The 15,315-nt window shown below is 47.5% G+C and overlaps 1 protein-coding gene across 2 annotated transcripts in view; it reads left to right on the top strand.

Moving 5' to 3' along the window:
- The window catches only part of LOXHD1 (lipoxygenase homology PLAT domains 1), a 204,147-nt gene that overhangs the window by 184,682 nt on the left and 4,150 nt on the right, over nt 1-15,315 (top strand). For both annotated transcript variants that reach the window (XM_060119180.1, XM_060119179.1), the window contains 3 exons: nt 5,292-5,462; nt 11,758-11,890; nt 13,489-13,647. In XM_060119180.1, coding sequence (XP_059975163.1) covers nt 5,292-5,462; nt 11,758-11,890; nt 13,489-13,647 — 463 coding nt within the window. The remainder of the gene's footprint in view (nt 1-5,291; nt 5,463-11,757; nt 11,891-13,488; nt 13,648-15,315) is intronic.

Below are 15,315 nucleotides of genomic sequence, written 5' to 3'. Positions count from 1 at the left end.
TAATGATGGATCCAGGAGCTGTCTACTTGATTCCTCCATTGTAAAGTTCCCCCCATCACTCTTCATCTAATGGCTTCTCCCAGTGATGATCAATTAGGGTTACAAATGATTTTCTAATTATTATTTCTTATCCACTTATTAGCTAGAATTCTTCTGTAAAAAAAATTGTCCCTCAGGCTATTTGATTACCATGAAATATAGTTCATAGATGAAAATCAAGATAAATGATTAATTCTTCCCCTTACTTCCAATCACAGCTTTTACAACACTGAACAAATTATAACAGAGTGTTTATTTTCTAATTCATCTTGTTCTTCTTGCTTGCTTCCTCTGAAAACTCTGATGAAATTAAGAATTTTTTTTATCACAGAATGAATTTATATATTTTCTTTTGAATAATATAAATTCATAGAAATATAAAGGACCACAGAAATCATGTATTTTAACCCAGTCACATTGCTCAAGTAAGGAAACTGAGGCATGGAGGTATTATAATACGTTTAGTATGGTGGGTATGCTGAGAATGCAGTCCAGATTTGCCAAATCCATGTGTGTCATTTTGGGCATCCTAGTTTGGATGATGTACATGTGAAAGTGTTTGTGGGAGAATAATAACTAGATTCTTGTATTCTTTTTTTTTTTTTTTTTTTTTTTTTTTTTTTTTGCGGTATGCGGGCCTCTCACTGTTGTGGCCTCCCCCGTTGCGGAGCACAGGCTCCGGACGCGCAGGCTCAGCGGCCATGGCTCACGGGCCCAGCCGCTCCGCGGCATATGGGATCCTCCCAGACCGGGGCACGAACCCGTATCCCCTGCATCGGCAGGCGGACTCTCAACCACTTGCGCCACCAGGGAGGCCCAGATTCTTGTATTCTTTAATAGCTAGGACTGTGATGGTTCCATAACTCATTTCAAACCATCTATTTATCTTGTTTAAGAAATTTTGTTTACCCACATAGACCTTAGCTTGACAAAAAAAAACACCTGAGAGTTCACTATAGAAAGTAAATATAATTTATCAATTCTATGTTTATTGAGCATTAAGTCAATATCCCTGTGATGCAATCAAGAAGTCATAAGACATGGTTCCCACACCTTAAAATCTAACTGGAGAAGTCAGACATACAACATAAAATCAATAAAAGAGTTAGTTCATGTTCATGACCTCAATAGCAAAGATTTCCTAAGCCATCTGTGTTCATAGCCAAGTGAATGGACAGATGATGAATGCTATGGGACTGGGGAGTTTAGAGAGTTTCATGGAGGAGGTGGGGCCTAAGTTGTCCAGAGGATAGGTGGGAATTTAGGGCAATTTAGGGCAATTTAGGTGGAAATAGCTTGGAGCCTTAATGAAGAGGAAGGAAATGCTAAAGTGGTGCTGAATAAATCTATCTAACTAGGGTGGAGGATTTGCATTAGGGGTCTTCCTTACTGAGGTAAGGAATGAAGTGTATGGAGACAGAGTGAAGAAAGCGCTACATATGAAAACACAGAATTGGGCCCTTTTTCCCCATCAGGTATGGAAGGCCACTGAGGAATCACAGATAGTGGATGGCATGATGAAATCCAGGAAGCATGTAGCAGTCAGTCTCGCTCCCATTCAGAATCTGCCCTCTCTTGGCTGGAAAGATTGGGACCCCATGCTCATTCAGTTTCTAAGCTTTTTTCTTATAGTAAACCTTAGGACAATTGGGATAAAATAATCAGTTCTACTAGGGCAGGCCACTGCTCCCTGGTGGCGCTTTGAATTATTTTCCCCCTCCACTCACAGAATGTTACCACCAGTGTCCTTCTTCCTTGTTCTTCCCTATTCACTAATAGTGCACACTCATGCATTCAATAAACATTTGTTGAATAATGTGCTAAGCATTGCTCTAGGCACTAAAATATAGTGGTGGATATATCAGGCAAGACCCCTGCTTTCATGGGGCTTACAACCTAGTAAAAGACAGACAATATATAGAAAATGTGCAAGGAAATAAAAACAAAATTATTTCAGATTGTGAAATGGGTATATGTTGATGTGATGGCAAGTAATTGAGGATGAGGAAACCTCTGCAAATAGTGTGGTTAGGAAAGGTCTTCCCAAAGACAGAACATTTGATCTGACACCTCAGTGATGAAACACTATGGGCATTCAGAGCCTGGGGTATATTGTTCCAGGCAGACAAAAAAGTATATGCAAAGTTTCCAAGGCAAGACTGGATTTCGTATATTAAGGTACTAAAAGGCCAGTGTAAGTGAAATATAGTAAGTAAAATTGCAAGTAGTATGAAATGAAATCAGAATGGAAAGGGACAAAGTCATGTTGATTCTTAGAGTTGTTAGTGAACTGTTTGTATTTTATTTTGAGAGTGCTGGGAAGCCATTGAAGGGTTTTCTATGGAGAAGTCACAAAATCCTATTTATGATTTTAAAAGATCACTATGATGCATGTAGAAGGATAGTAATTATACCATTGCATATAGAAGTAAAAGTCTGGTTAGCAATCCATCAATAAGAACAAGGTAGAAAATTTCTTTTGTGAGCATACAATGGAATACCATGCAACTGTGAAAAAGGATGGGCAGATATTTATGTACTGATATAGATTGTAAGTGAAAAGGTAAGATGTCAGGCAGTGTGGGGTGTTTGTTATATTTGTGTAAAAAAATAAAGTAGGACTCTAAAAGAGGAGACTTTGTAAAGAAATGGATTCTCTAATGGTGCGATTCAGATGGTTCCCTATTGGTCTATGGTGGAGACCATCCAGGTAGTGCTGGCCACACAACTAGCCATGCTATAACTGTCGGTCTGTCAACTTCTCTGGTGCCTTCATCAGCAGAACCCAGACACATGGCATCAGCCTGCCCAGGGCTGCCTGTTCCCATGTTTGATAGGTTATTAGTCTAGAAAGTTGTAGTAGGATCCCAGTCAATCACATCCAACATTTCCAAAACAAGGCAACTAAATAAGCAGTGAGCATGAAGCTGAGAATGAAGCTTCTTTATCTCAGAATGGTTGGCATTAGCCTGCTATTTACCATGGAAAAAGTTCTTTTGCAGAATCAAACTTGGAAAGAGAACTGGGGATGGGGTGAGACAATGCCATGCTTTCAGAGGAGAGAGGAAAGGGGGATGCAGAGGGAAGGGAGCAACCTGCCAAGAAGCACCAGGGCAACCCGGGCCAGGTAGGCTTCTCCTCTGGTTGTCTTCAGCCACACACTGGGGCACTGAATTGCCTGTGGATGAAGTCAAAGCCAGCCCAGAATCCACTCTTCCCATCAACCCACTGCTTTCCTCTGTCACCACCCTGCCTGGAGCACAGGAAGTGTAATTCAGGAGTGAAACCTGCCCAGGACGTACAGCAAGGTGAAGAGTGCATTCCAGCAACAGAAGTGATCTCATGATGACCCACCTCTCCGGTTAATGTCATCCCCCTCCACTAACACTCACACACACTTAGGCACACACTAACACAAAATCCTCATTGATTCCCATTGATCATTATTGCCATGATATCATAGAAAGACCATCATCCTGGAGGAGAAGAGATGACTCCGATACATTAAGACAAGGTGTGGCTCTGGGACCAGCAGAACCAGGAGCACCTGAGAAATGGTTAGAGAAAGAAATTCTTGGACCCCACTACAAACCTACTGAATCAGAATCTCTGGGGGATGGGGCCCAGTTACCTGTTTTAACAAAGCCCTCCAGGTAATTGCGATGCAGGCTCAAGTTCTCAGCCTTGGCTACACATTGGAATCACCTGGGAAGCTTTAAAGACTGTTGATGCCTGGGTCGCACTCCAGAGATCCTGTTGTAGTTGATTTGGGTAAGGCCTGGACAGGGAATCACCTCATTCATATTCTCTCTCTCTCTCTCTCTCTCTCTCTCTCTCTCTCTCACACACACACACACACACACACACACACACACACACGGTAGGGGATTGGGGGAGAGCAAAGAATGTTTTCCACTGGGACATCTTCCAGCAGGACCAATGATTTGTCTTCTCTTCCTCTGCCTCCCTCTTTACTCCCTCTTCCTTCCTATGTTCCGCTCTCGAAGCCTGTTAGGACTGCTTCCATGGGTCTGACATGCACCATCTCTAGACTAAATACTTCGAGCCTTATTAAGCAGTTTAATTAGTGTATGATAGTATCAGGAATCATCTCAGAAAGCAACCAATTTACAGACTTACAGATGGAACTGGCCCTAATGCAGGAAAGTAAATATATTTATTTCAAAAAATGTTTATCACAAATATTGACATTTTAAAATAAAGCACCTTAAGTGTATCTAATAGAATGTAAACACTCGAGCAGTTTGATGCCCACATTTATCCACTTAAATGAATACCCAGACTGTTACTAGTCAAATCTTTGACATCATTTCTTAATCTTTTTGAGCTTATATTCTATGTAATTCTGAAAAGATGAGGAACAGGGAGGTGAAATAACTTGCCCAAGGTCACATAGCATGTATATGGCAGCTCTGGGTATGAATCCAGATATCTTGCTTCGGATTCTGTTATTTCCATTCATTACTAACCATTTGTTATTTACATTTTGAATTTAAATAAAACTTAAAACATGCATGCCAAAAAAATTTTGTTGATAAAATAACTCACCACTTTTTAACTCGACAGAACTATTTTAAAATTTAACTTGTTTTAGGACTCGCTGTTTTCCACTTTCAGTAAAGATCTATGTTTTAAAACATATGAAGTACTTTTTACACTGGGAATGAAGCTATACTAGGACTGCCAGTATGTATGCTCTGTCCATGAGCCTTAATATCTACTCCCTGTGGACTGGGCGACTGCAAGTGTGTGTCCACCTTTGTGTGTCTCTTTGTATTTATAACCCTTGAGACCAATGGCAAGATCTAGAGTTGTTGCTTCGAGCAGTGTCTGATCCTAGAGAATGGCTTTTTGGTGGGGACAGTGGGACTGCCCCCATGGCCCCAAGTGGCACGAGAAGGCAAGATGTGAGACTAGAATATATACATGCCTTCCTTGTAGGGTTGCCTTGTGGACATACTATGGACATATACATATTAAAGGACATACACGGACCCTCTAAGAGTTCATGAACCCAAGTTAAGGATTTTGCAAAGAGAATGATAGCCTCGGGGCTAGAAGTGTCTCAGAGATAATCTAACCCAACCCTTCATTTCATCAACAAGGAGACAAAGGCCCAGGAGGACAGAGAACTTGTCCAGGGCCACACAGCCAGTGGGCAGGGGGAGTGGAAGTCTGATAGGGGAGGGAGAGCACGTTCAGCTCCCAGTGCCCATGTCTCTTTCCTACAGGGATATTTCCTGGCTGGCACCTGAGCTATGTCGACGTGAAGGACAATTCCCGCGATGAGACCTTCCGTTTCCAATGTGACTGCTGGCTCTCCAAGAATGAGGGCGACAGGCAGACAGTCCGTGACTTTGCCTGTGCCAACAATGAGATCCACGATGAGCTGGAGGAGACCAGTACGTGGGGAGACCGGTGGGCCCTGCTTAGATTCAGCCTGGGCTGAAGCTTCAGTTAAACGAGAGTTAGCTCAGGAGGGAGGTGGGAACAATGTTGGAAAATCTAAAGAAGGAACTCTTACAGCTGCAGGGGAATCAGATGCCCAATGAAGGAAATAATATTGGAGAGGTGCATAAGTAAGCACCCTAAATGTTGTTTCATGGACCTGGAACAGCCAAGATACTGGTACCAGCTCATGGCTCCAAATCACAGGGACTAATTAGGTAGAGGAAAACCCACAGGGGACAAGCTTACTCTACCCTGAGGGCTGGGCTGGGCAGTTTGATGTGATGCTCCCTCTGGTTTATTTTTTTGTCATGGACTCTCGCCAACTGATGTCTATGACAACAGCCACCAAATCAAGCCTTCCTGGAAACAGAATGTGCAGGGTAGCCAGCTTCTCCACCAACCACTTCCTCTTTGGTTCCTTCCTCAGGGGATGTTTAAAGGGAAAGAGAAATTGGTCCCTAACGTGGATGGCCATCCAGGACCAGGGAAGTGTTTCTTTAATACAGATGCTAGTATCTGCATCCAACAGATTTGACAAAGGCTTATCAATAGCAGAGCCTGATGTGAAGAAAGGATTTTCCAACCTTAGTTATTAAGGTAACACTAGCTGCATGAAGACATAAACCCCCAAATCTCAATGGCTAAATACAACAAAATTTGTTTCTCACTCACATAATAAACTGTCCAGTGTGAGTGTTTGGCAAGAGGCCTTCCACACTGTGATTCAGGGACCCAAGCTCTTCTCATCTGTCTGCCATTTTCAACACGTGACTCCCACATTTCTTGCAGAGGGAAAAGAGAGCATGGAGAAGGCACACTCCCCTACCTTCTTAACATATTAACTCACATTCTATTAGTCATGCAGCTCCACCTAGATGTAAAGGCATCTGGGTAATGCCATACCTGGCTGGACAGTCACCCCCTGGCAAGCACTGTACACCATGTGGCAAGGGAAGCATGGATCCTTGGTGGAAAGCCACTCAGCCTTCTCCACCATGCCATCCATACTACCCAATGATGGACTTAGCTACTTTGGGAGGTAGTGAACACTGATGTCCCTGGGAGCATTCAAACAAGGGCCAACTACTCATCTATCAGCTTTACTGCATGGGGATTCCTGCCCTAATTCAGAGGGTGAACTCTCAGCTTCTGTAATTGCACTTACTGGGAAGTTACTGGGGGCCCAGTTTTATTTTGGATGCTAAGTGCGATGCACACTGCTTTGTGATTTCTAGTTTATTTGTATTGACCTTTGTCCATGTGTAGTACTCCCCACACAGCTGTAAGCTCCCAAAGGTCAAGGACAAAATCACTCATGTTTGTAGCCCTCTGCAGCTCTCTACGCTTCGGGACTTAGTAGGTACACAAGTCGTTAGTGCTCAGCAAATGGAAGAAGATGCAGTCAGTCGTTTTCCTTATAGCCTCACAATCTCATTAGAGGGAGAGGCTAATATACAAATGCCAACACAAGCAATAGAGGCTCCTTGGACCATTGGTGTTTAGGGGAGAAGAGGTTCGTGAGGCTGGGAGAATAACCACTGAGCTTCCTTCCCAGATTTCCTGCCAAAGAGCTGCTAAGACCTATGGGATTTGGGTTGGCAGGGAGATTGGCAGAGGGGAAGCGGCACCTGCATTATTTCCAGAAGGATGTGTGTGGGTTAGAGATGGGAGGGCAGGGACATGGAGCCCAGGAGATGGCCTGGATCAGCCCATCTTTACTAGGAGCCTGCAGAGAGCAGAGTGGCGCCCTCTAGGCTGCCCAGAGCGGGAGAGACAGTGGCACTCAGGTCCTAAGATGGAGGCTTATCCTGGGGAGAGCCAGGGACGCAGTTCAAGCCAATCATTTCAACCCTCAGCTAATTTTATTTAACCACTTGGCAAGTACTTATTGAAAACCTACTGAGTGCCACGGCCTAGTGTGGGTTCTGGGGACACACTGATGAATAAAGCAGAGACCCTGCCCTCGTGGCACTCACATGCTGTGTCTGTGTCCCCAGGGGCACCTCTGGGCACTTGGCTTGTGAGAATAAACATGCTCTCATACTTGAACAGAGCTTCACGTGTGTGAAAGCATTCCACACATCCCCTGCTCTCACCGAGTCCTTGCCACCCCATTCCCACCCTATGAGCTAGATAGGGGGCAAATTCACCCCTCTACATCATAGGTAAAGAAAACCAAAAACCAGAAAGGTGAAGTGACATGTCTAAGGCCTAGCCATAACTATTAGGACTCATATATCCTGATTCCTAGACCACGACTCATTGCAACACCGAAGTCTTATTGGGCCTGGCTGGTACTCCAGACTGATCCATTGCCCCACCTTGTTTAGCCTCCTGTTTTCTGCCTTCACTTCCAACTCTTTTTTTTTTTTTAATATAAATTTATTTATTTATTTTTGGCTGTGTTGGGTCTTCCTTTCTGTGCGAGGGCTTTCTCTAGTTGTGGCAATTGGGGGCCACTCTTCATCGCGGTGTGCGGGCCTCTCACTGTCGCGGCCACTCGTTGCGGAGCACAGGCTCCAGACGCACAGGCTCAGTAGTTGTGGCTCACGGGCCCAGTTGCTCCGTGGCATGTGGGATCTTCCCGGACCAGGGCTCGAACCCATATCCCCTGCACTGGCAGGCAGATTCTCAACCACTGTGCCACCAGGGAAGCCCCACCTCCAACTCTTATTAGCAGTTCCTGAAGCTGCTCCCCATCCTCTGCAGGTGATTCCAATGTGCAGGCAAAGCTGAAAACCATTGGCAAACTTCAAATAATACTGATGTCTGAGTCTCACCCCAGATATTTGTAATCAATTGTAATCAATCCAGGCTAAGTCCTGAACAGTAGGATCACATGCTCATATGTGCATACACATGCACACAGCACACACACATACATGCACACCCTCATGCATACACACACACACATGCATGCATACACACATGCACACCTGGGAGGACAAAAATATCTCTCTCCCTGGAACATTCTCCAACAAGACCAATGTCTCCCTCTTTACAGCCCTCCTCCTTCTTATCCACCCACACTTGAAGCCTTTTAGGGCTGCTCAGTCAGCCTTATCTGCAACATTTCCAGCCCAAATACAGTCCAACTTGATGGCCAACTCCCCAAGGATGGAAGACTCACTGCTCCACAAGGCAGCTCTGTTTAAAAAAAAATTCATCTTTATATTTATATTCTTGAAGTTTCTATCCTTTGGCAGTCCCAATGGGATGGGGTCAAACAGAAAATTTCAGGAGTGGTCAGGACCCTTGGTTGTACATATACAGCTTAGGGTGTACCCCACCCCTAAGCTGGCTCCAGCAAAAAGGGAGCATATTGGTTCCCAGAACTTGGAAGTTTCAGGTGGAGCTGGCTGGGACTTGGCTGTCTCCAGAGGCTACAATGGTTTTGTAGCCTACAAAATGTCTTTGTCCCCCTTTTCCTCTTAACTGTTTCTTTCTCTACATCATGAGAAGATGGCAGCTGGTACCCGCAAGCCCACTGCCTTCTAACTTAACAGCTTCAGTGGAAGGGAAGAGAGCGTCTCTTAGGGAATAATTCTGACTCTCCAGGCCCAAGACTCTCAGTCCCATGCAAACCACATGGTAGGAGCTTGCCAGAGAAGGGTCCTGACAACATGAGGTGGGGAAGGCAATGTGGAGCAGTAAGGTCCCTGACGCCCACCAGATGCCCAGGCGTCCTCTGGTGCTCCTCCATGGAATCACGTGCCCCTGCAGTCCTGGCCTCAAGGCGAACACCTGTCTGTTCAGGAGCTGCTCACCTGATGGGATGTTGGATCCCCTCGGTGCATCCTGGGTTGCTGGTTCATCTCCCTCTGAGGGTGCCACGCCCAGAGCCCAGGCAAGATGCAAGTGTGGCCAGATATCCTCTCTCCTCTCCTGCCACCTGAACCACATTCACCACATTCACTGGCTTTGCTGGTGCCCCCTTCATGTGAGTGACTTGCACGGTGGCTGCTGAGCCACTTTCTCCAGCTGGGCTGGTCCTGTGTGGGTGTTGGCCCCGAGGTGAGCCTCATACGGACCCCTCCTAGGCTGGGCTCCTACCGGCCCCACTCTTTCAGGTCCCTGGTCCTCCTCTGTCCTTTCCTCCCAGCAACCTATAAACAAAACTGAGAGTCATGCCTTCCACATTTTTATCAAGCCTTTCCAAGGTGGACATATGCTGATTGAAAGACCGTTGATGCAGCTGGCCACATTTGTTTCTAATCTGTCTAAATGTCCTGACTTACACACTTTCCTGCTTTACCTTCTCCCCGGGGCCATGAGGAGAGGATTGCTTATGGTCCACATGCGCTGCTTCTCGAATGTTCCACTTGAGTTGATTGTAGAGATCAAGTAGGTTCCTAGCGCTCCCTGCCGCCTCTCCTGGGCGCTGACAAGCCATTTCCTCTACAACGCCCAGGATCCACTTTGAATTCACAGGTGTCTGGTTTTCAGAAATACTTTACCGGCTGCTGGGAAAGCAGAATGGCAGTGGGACCACCCCCTCCCTGCAATGACTTCGAGCTGTGGGCAGTGACTCAGCCATTTCACATCCCTGGGCTGTGAACGGTCGGGCCTGCAGAGCCCCGCTCTTCTTCCAGGGCTTGTGCTGTGGATCTCTTCCCCTATCATGGGCATTTTTGCCCTGATTCATTCTACCTGTGACTTGAGAGAAGTCACAAAGGCAACAGTTTGCGGAGAGGCCGGGATTGAGGTTACATTGAGCTGTAGGCACAGCCATCCCTTCTAATTGTCTTCATCACATCTCTGAGATAAAAGCCCAGAGATCAAACTATCCCTTTGGATCCAGAATCCCAAATCCTCAATGATTCACTTACTGCAGCAAGAGCTGTACGCACAGGGAAACCTCCAGACAAATATTGTGTCCTCCTGTGTGCCAGCTCCAGCCCAGCCTGGTCCCTGGGGAGTGGGGCTGGATCATGTGGATTTCAAGCCCCTCTCATGCCCCTCAGTATCTTTGCTTATGCTGCTCCCTCCTCCTACAGCATCCCTCGGTTTTCTGCTGATCACAGTCATGGCTCTTTTTCAAGGCCAAGCTCATGAAGCTTACTGCGATTAGCCCAATCATTCATTGTTCACTCAACAAGTATTTATTGAGTGCCTATGTGCCAGGTTCCTATGTGTTCTGGGCTCTTGGGATCTGTAAGTGAGCAAAACGAAGACCCCTGCCCTCATGGAGCTTACATTCAAGTGGGAGGGGGGAATACAATAAACGATAAAATAATCAGTAAACTCCTTAGCATGTTAGAAGGTACTAGGTGATAAGAGAAGATAATAGAGCTCAGTAGGGCAGGCGCTGGGGAAATCAGGCAGGAAGCGTGGTTTGGGTGGTCTGGTAGACCCTGTGAGAAGGTGACATCTGAGTAGGGAGGAAGGAGGGGAGGGAGTGAGCCAAGCCAACGTGGGTGGGGGTGGGGGTGCTCAAGGCAGAGTTCTAAGGCCAGAGTGTGCCTCCTGTTCTGGAACGGCACAGAGGCTGAGCGGAGCGAGCAAGGGAGAATGTACTGGAAGGTGAGGTTTGAGAGGTAATGGGAGCCTGCTTTACCCTCCCTCCCATGCTATTTTGGCCCTTCGTTTAAGGTTATTCTGTCCTGTGGTGCAATCGGTGTTTCTGTCTGGGGCTAGAGATGAGTTCTAGTGTCGCCCAGAGTCTAGCCCAGTCCTGACACTTGGCAAATGCTGACATGCTTGTGGGAACTGCGGGGGAGGGAGGTCGTGATGCTGAGCATGACACCAGAGTGAGAGCTGAGGCAAGACAGGGAACGAGACTGCTTGCTACAGAAAGTTCGAGGCAACTGGATCTTCCCCTCCCCTTTCTGTAGCTGGGCCCCGCCTCTCCTCCCTTCTCTTTACACACCATCTCCACTTTGCATCTCACAGACTCTTCCATCCCTGAGAACCAGGCCCCAGCGTCTCTCCGAAAACTCATCCCAACCTCATGGATCCTGGAGGCAGAGGCGTTTGGCTCTTCACTCCCAGTGGCTCCCATGCTTGCCAGGCAAAGAGACTGCTACTATAAATAAAATGAGAACACCACTCTAGACCCCAAATTGAGGCAGGTTCTATTTATAGTGCCTCAGTTGTAGCGATTTTAACCTGCGCCCCACCGCAACCCCCTTAAGGCTGTGATCTAAGACCAGATGTAGGACCTGCAAGGAGTGGCCAATTTGCTCCTGCTCTGATGGCGGGTGCTGCTTCCCCTCTGCTGACCCTCTCCCACCTTCTCCACCACAGCCTATGAGATCGTCATAGAAACCGGCAATGGAGGCGAAACCAGGGAGAACGTCTGGCTCATCCTGGAGGGCAGGAAGAACCGATCCAAAGAGTTTCTCGTGGAAAATTCTTCTAGACAGCGGGCCTTTAGGAAGTAGGAAGAGGGGTGCTCACAGGGGAATGCGGATGGGTGGGGTGGGTAAGAGAGGGACCCCAAGAACCAACCCTTTTAGTGGGGGCCATAAATATACAAATGGGCCTAACCAGCAAGAATTTATTGAGTGCCTACTGTGTGCCAACCCCATTCGAGCTCCAAGGCATGAAACAAGGAGATTTAGAAGAGCGAAGAGAGGGGACTGTCATTTAAAGAGAGCCCCCTCTAAGAGACTAGAATCTATATTATTCCAACTACTAGAAAGAAAGGATAATTATGTAATATGATAGAAGTGCTAATTATGGCTACAATGGCAATCACAGTACAATATATAAATGTTTCCAAGTAACATGTTGTACACCTTAAATTTACACAATAGTATATGTCAAATGTATTTCAATTTTTATTTATTTATTTTTTATTTATTTTTATTTTTATTTTATTTTATTTTTTTTGCTGTACGCGGGCCTCTCACTGCTGTGGCCTCTCCCGTTGCGGAGCACAGGCTCTGGACGTGCAGGCTCAGCAGCCGTAGCTCACGGGCCCAGCCGCTCCACGGCATGTGAGATCTTCCCGGACCAGGGCACAAACCTGTGTCCCCTGCATCGGCAGGCGGACTCTCAACCACTGCGCCACCAGGGAAGCCCTGTATTTCAATTTTTAAAAAGTTAATGGAAAACTACAACAAAAATCAGTTAATAAATTAATTAAAGCTGGGCAGGAATCATACAGACATTATCCTGTGTCCGTGCAGATGAGGAGCTCACAGTCTAGTTGAAAAGGGAGACATTCATCCACAAGAATGCAGAAGGATCATATAGGACAGCGTAGACTTTTAGGAGGGAGGGAGGGGAGAGCCTCTAAGGTGCTTTATAGGAAAATCAAAACTGGGTCTCGTGTAATAGGTGCCTCTGCTCAGCACTCCCACCTGCCTGCCACACGCCGGAGACTCTCACCTCCTCCTGCATGTCTGAGCCGCCTCTGAACTGCTCAGAAGCCCCCTTCATCTCCCCGCTCCCTCCAGAATTGCCTACATAAAGTCTCCCCCTGCCATAACCCCACTGTACCTTCTATTCAAACCCGTCTGAGTGGGGATGGTCGGAGCTGACCCCCTCCCCCCGGCAGACTGCCCCTCCCCCTTCTTTTCCACTGCCCTTTCCCTCAATGAATCCAGCCAAGTCAGCACTCCCCCCAGAAACGTCTGCACCTCCAATCCCACTGTTCCCATCCCTTGACTTTGCCAAGTCATATCTACATCAGAGGACTCTTCCCTTCCCCCGCCTCTGCTCTCTGAATCTCATCAGCCTCTTCAACCCAATGTCCAAGGCCCAGGACCTCACCCGCCTCCAACACCATCCGATATTACCAATCATTGATTCTGGGACCAAGTAGCCGGAAGGGCTTTTTAATGGTTATGATTGTCTTGTTCCCAAACTAGACTGAACCCTTAAGCAGTGGAGACCTGACATCAGGTCTTGCTTGCTCTTCTATCTCTGTTCTTCAGACCAGTGCTTAGGATACAGTTGGCACTCAGTAAATGCTTACTTCCTTCAGTGGGCATGAGCTGTTCTCACTGGCCATATCTTTGCATCCTGCAGGGGGACCACAGACATATTTGAGTTTGACAGCGTCTATTTGGGAGACATTGCCGCCCTCTGCGTGGGCCACCTCGCCAGGGAGGACCGGTTCATCCCCAAGAGAGAGCTGGTCTGGCACGTCAAGACCATCACCATCACCGAGATGGAGTACGGCAACGTGTATGTCCTGGGCCTCTGCCCTCTTCCCCAGGAAGTGCCACGCCCTCAGCGGGGAGGGCCTGTGGCCAGACCAGATGGCAGGGTGTGAGGTGTCCCCTTTGAGGCTGAGGTCACCTCACTCAGGAGGCATATGAGGCAGCAAGGGAAGAGGCAGCTACACTGGTTCTTGAGCTTTCTGAACCAGAGGCTTAACCCAGAGGCAGGGGACTAGACGGGATGACCTTGGGTGCTCCAGTGATGCTTCTTTGGAAGGAAAGAAGATCCAGTCAGACAGGACCAGACAGCTGAGTCTGTCCTTCCCTTCCCCCATTATCACTGTATAATGATAAAGAGATACAGCTTTGAAGCCTGCTGCTCCACAGTCAGAGTGAAAGCCCGTCATTCCTGTGGGCAGAGTAGAGACCAGCTGGAGTAATCCCATGGGCCACCGGCCCTGAGGACCCCAGATAAGGAGATTTACATTTCCCCCACCAAGGCCTTCCAGGGACTCAGGCATTTCTGGAGGATTAAGGGTCTTAGTTACCTGGGTAACAGTTCACAGCCATCAGTTTTTCTAATTAAAACTACTTGGTAACCACCATTGGAAGACAGAAAGAGCCCTGAGGCTCTGGAAGGCAGGAAAGACACTAAGAAGGAACCAGGAGATGAGGAAGGGGAGGCCAAGGGCAGCGCATGCCTCGGGGAGGGTAGGCCCAAAGAGCAACTAAGGCAGTTGGACATCCCCCCAGAACCACTGCCGGCCCCTCCGAGCTCCCCTCGTGGCCCTCCAGGCCTGGCCCTGCTCCTGGCAACGCCTTTCACAAGAAGCGCATGGGACAGAAGCAGCAGCCCTGCCTGACCAGGCGGGTCCCAGCTTCAGGCTCCAGCCTTCAGGAGCCCAGCTTCTCAGAGAAATGTCTGTCCACATTCAACCTGCCACCTCCCTGGAATTGGCTGCCTCTGACCAAGCTTCCACTTTGGGAATTAAGCAGGAAAGGTTCTCACATTTGAACTTCTGTCTTAGCCATCTCAGGCTGCCATAACTGAATCTACAGACTGGATGGCTCAAACAACAGGCATTCTTTTCTCACAGTTCTGGAGGCTGGAAGTCAGAAATCAGGGTGCCAGCAGGGATGGGTTCTTATGAGGCCTCTCTTCCTAGCTCACTGTGTACTCACATGGCAGAGAAAGAGAGAGGGAGATCTGGCATCTCTTCCTCTTCTTATAAGGGCACTAATCCCATCATGAGTCCCCACCCTCAGGACCTCATCAAAACCTGATTACCTCCCAAAGCCCCCATCTCCAAATACCATCACTTTGGGGGTTAGGGGCCTCAACATGTGAATTTGGCAGGAGAGGACTCCGTTCATAGCAGCTTCCCTCTCAGGCTGCAATGTTATTTATGGCTCTTTTTGAGAAAAGAACAACAGTAAATCCTGTAGGAGCAATACTGACGAGGACTTGAGAGCTGGGATACAGGGGCCTGGAAGAGTTCCAGCTCACCCAGCGAGCCAGGGCCAGGTCAAAGCCCCTTCTGCAACTTGAACTGTCTCCCTATGGCAAGGAGCGTGGCTGCTGATACTGCGCCTCTGCAAATGCCCAAAATAAACAAAACAATACAATACAATAATAAGTCACCACCTGAGTTAGCTTTATACCCACAGTGTTGGCTGTGAGAGAGAGAGCCAA

This window comes from Mesoplodon densirostris, chromosome 15 (assembly GCF_025265405.1).
Source record: "Mesoplodon densirostris isolate mMesDen1 chromosome 15, mMesDen1 primary haplotype, whole genome shotgun sequence".
In the NCBI taxonomy this organism is placed as follows: Eukaryota; Metazoa; Chordata; class Mammalia; order Artiodactyla; family Ziphiidae; genus Mesoplodon; species Mesoplodon densirostris.
Note: the sequence above shows the minus strand (reverse complement) of the source record. Positions and strands in the feature narration are given on the sequence as shown.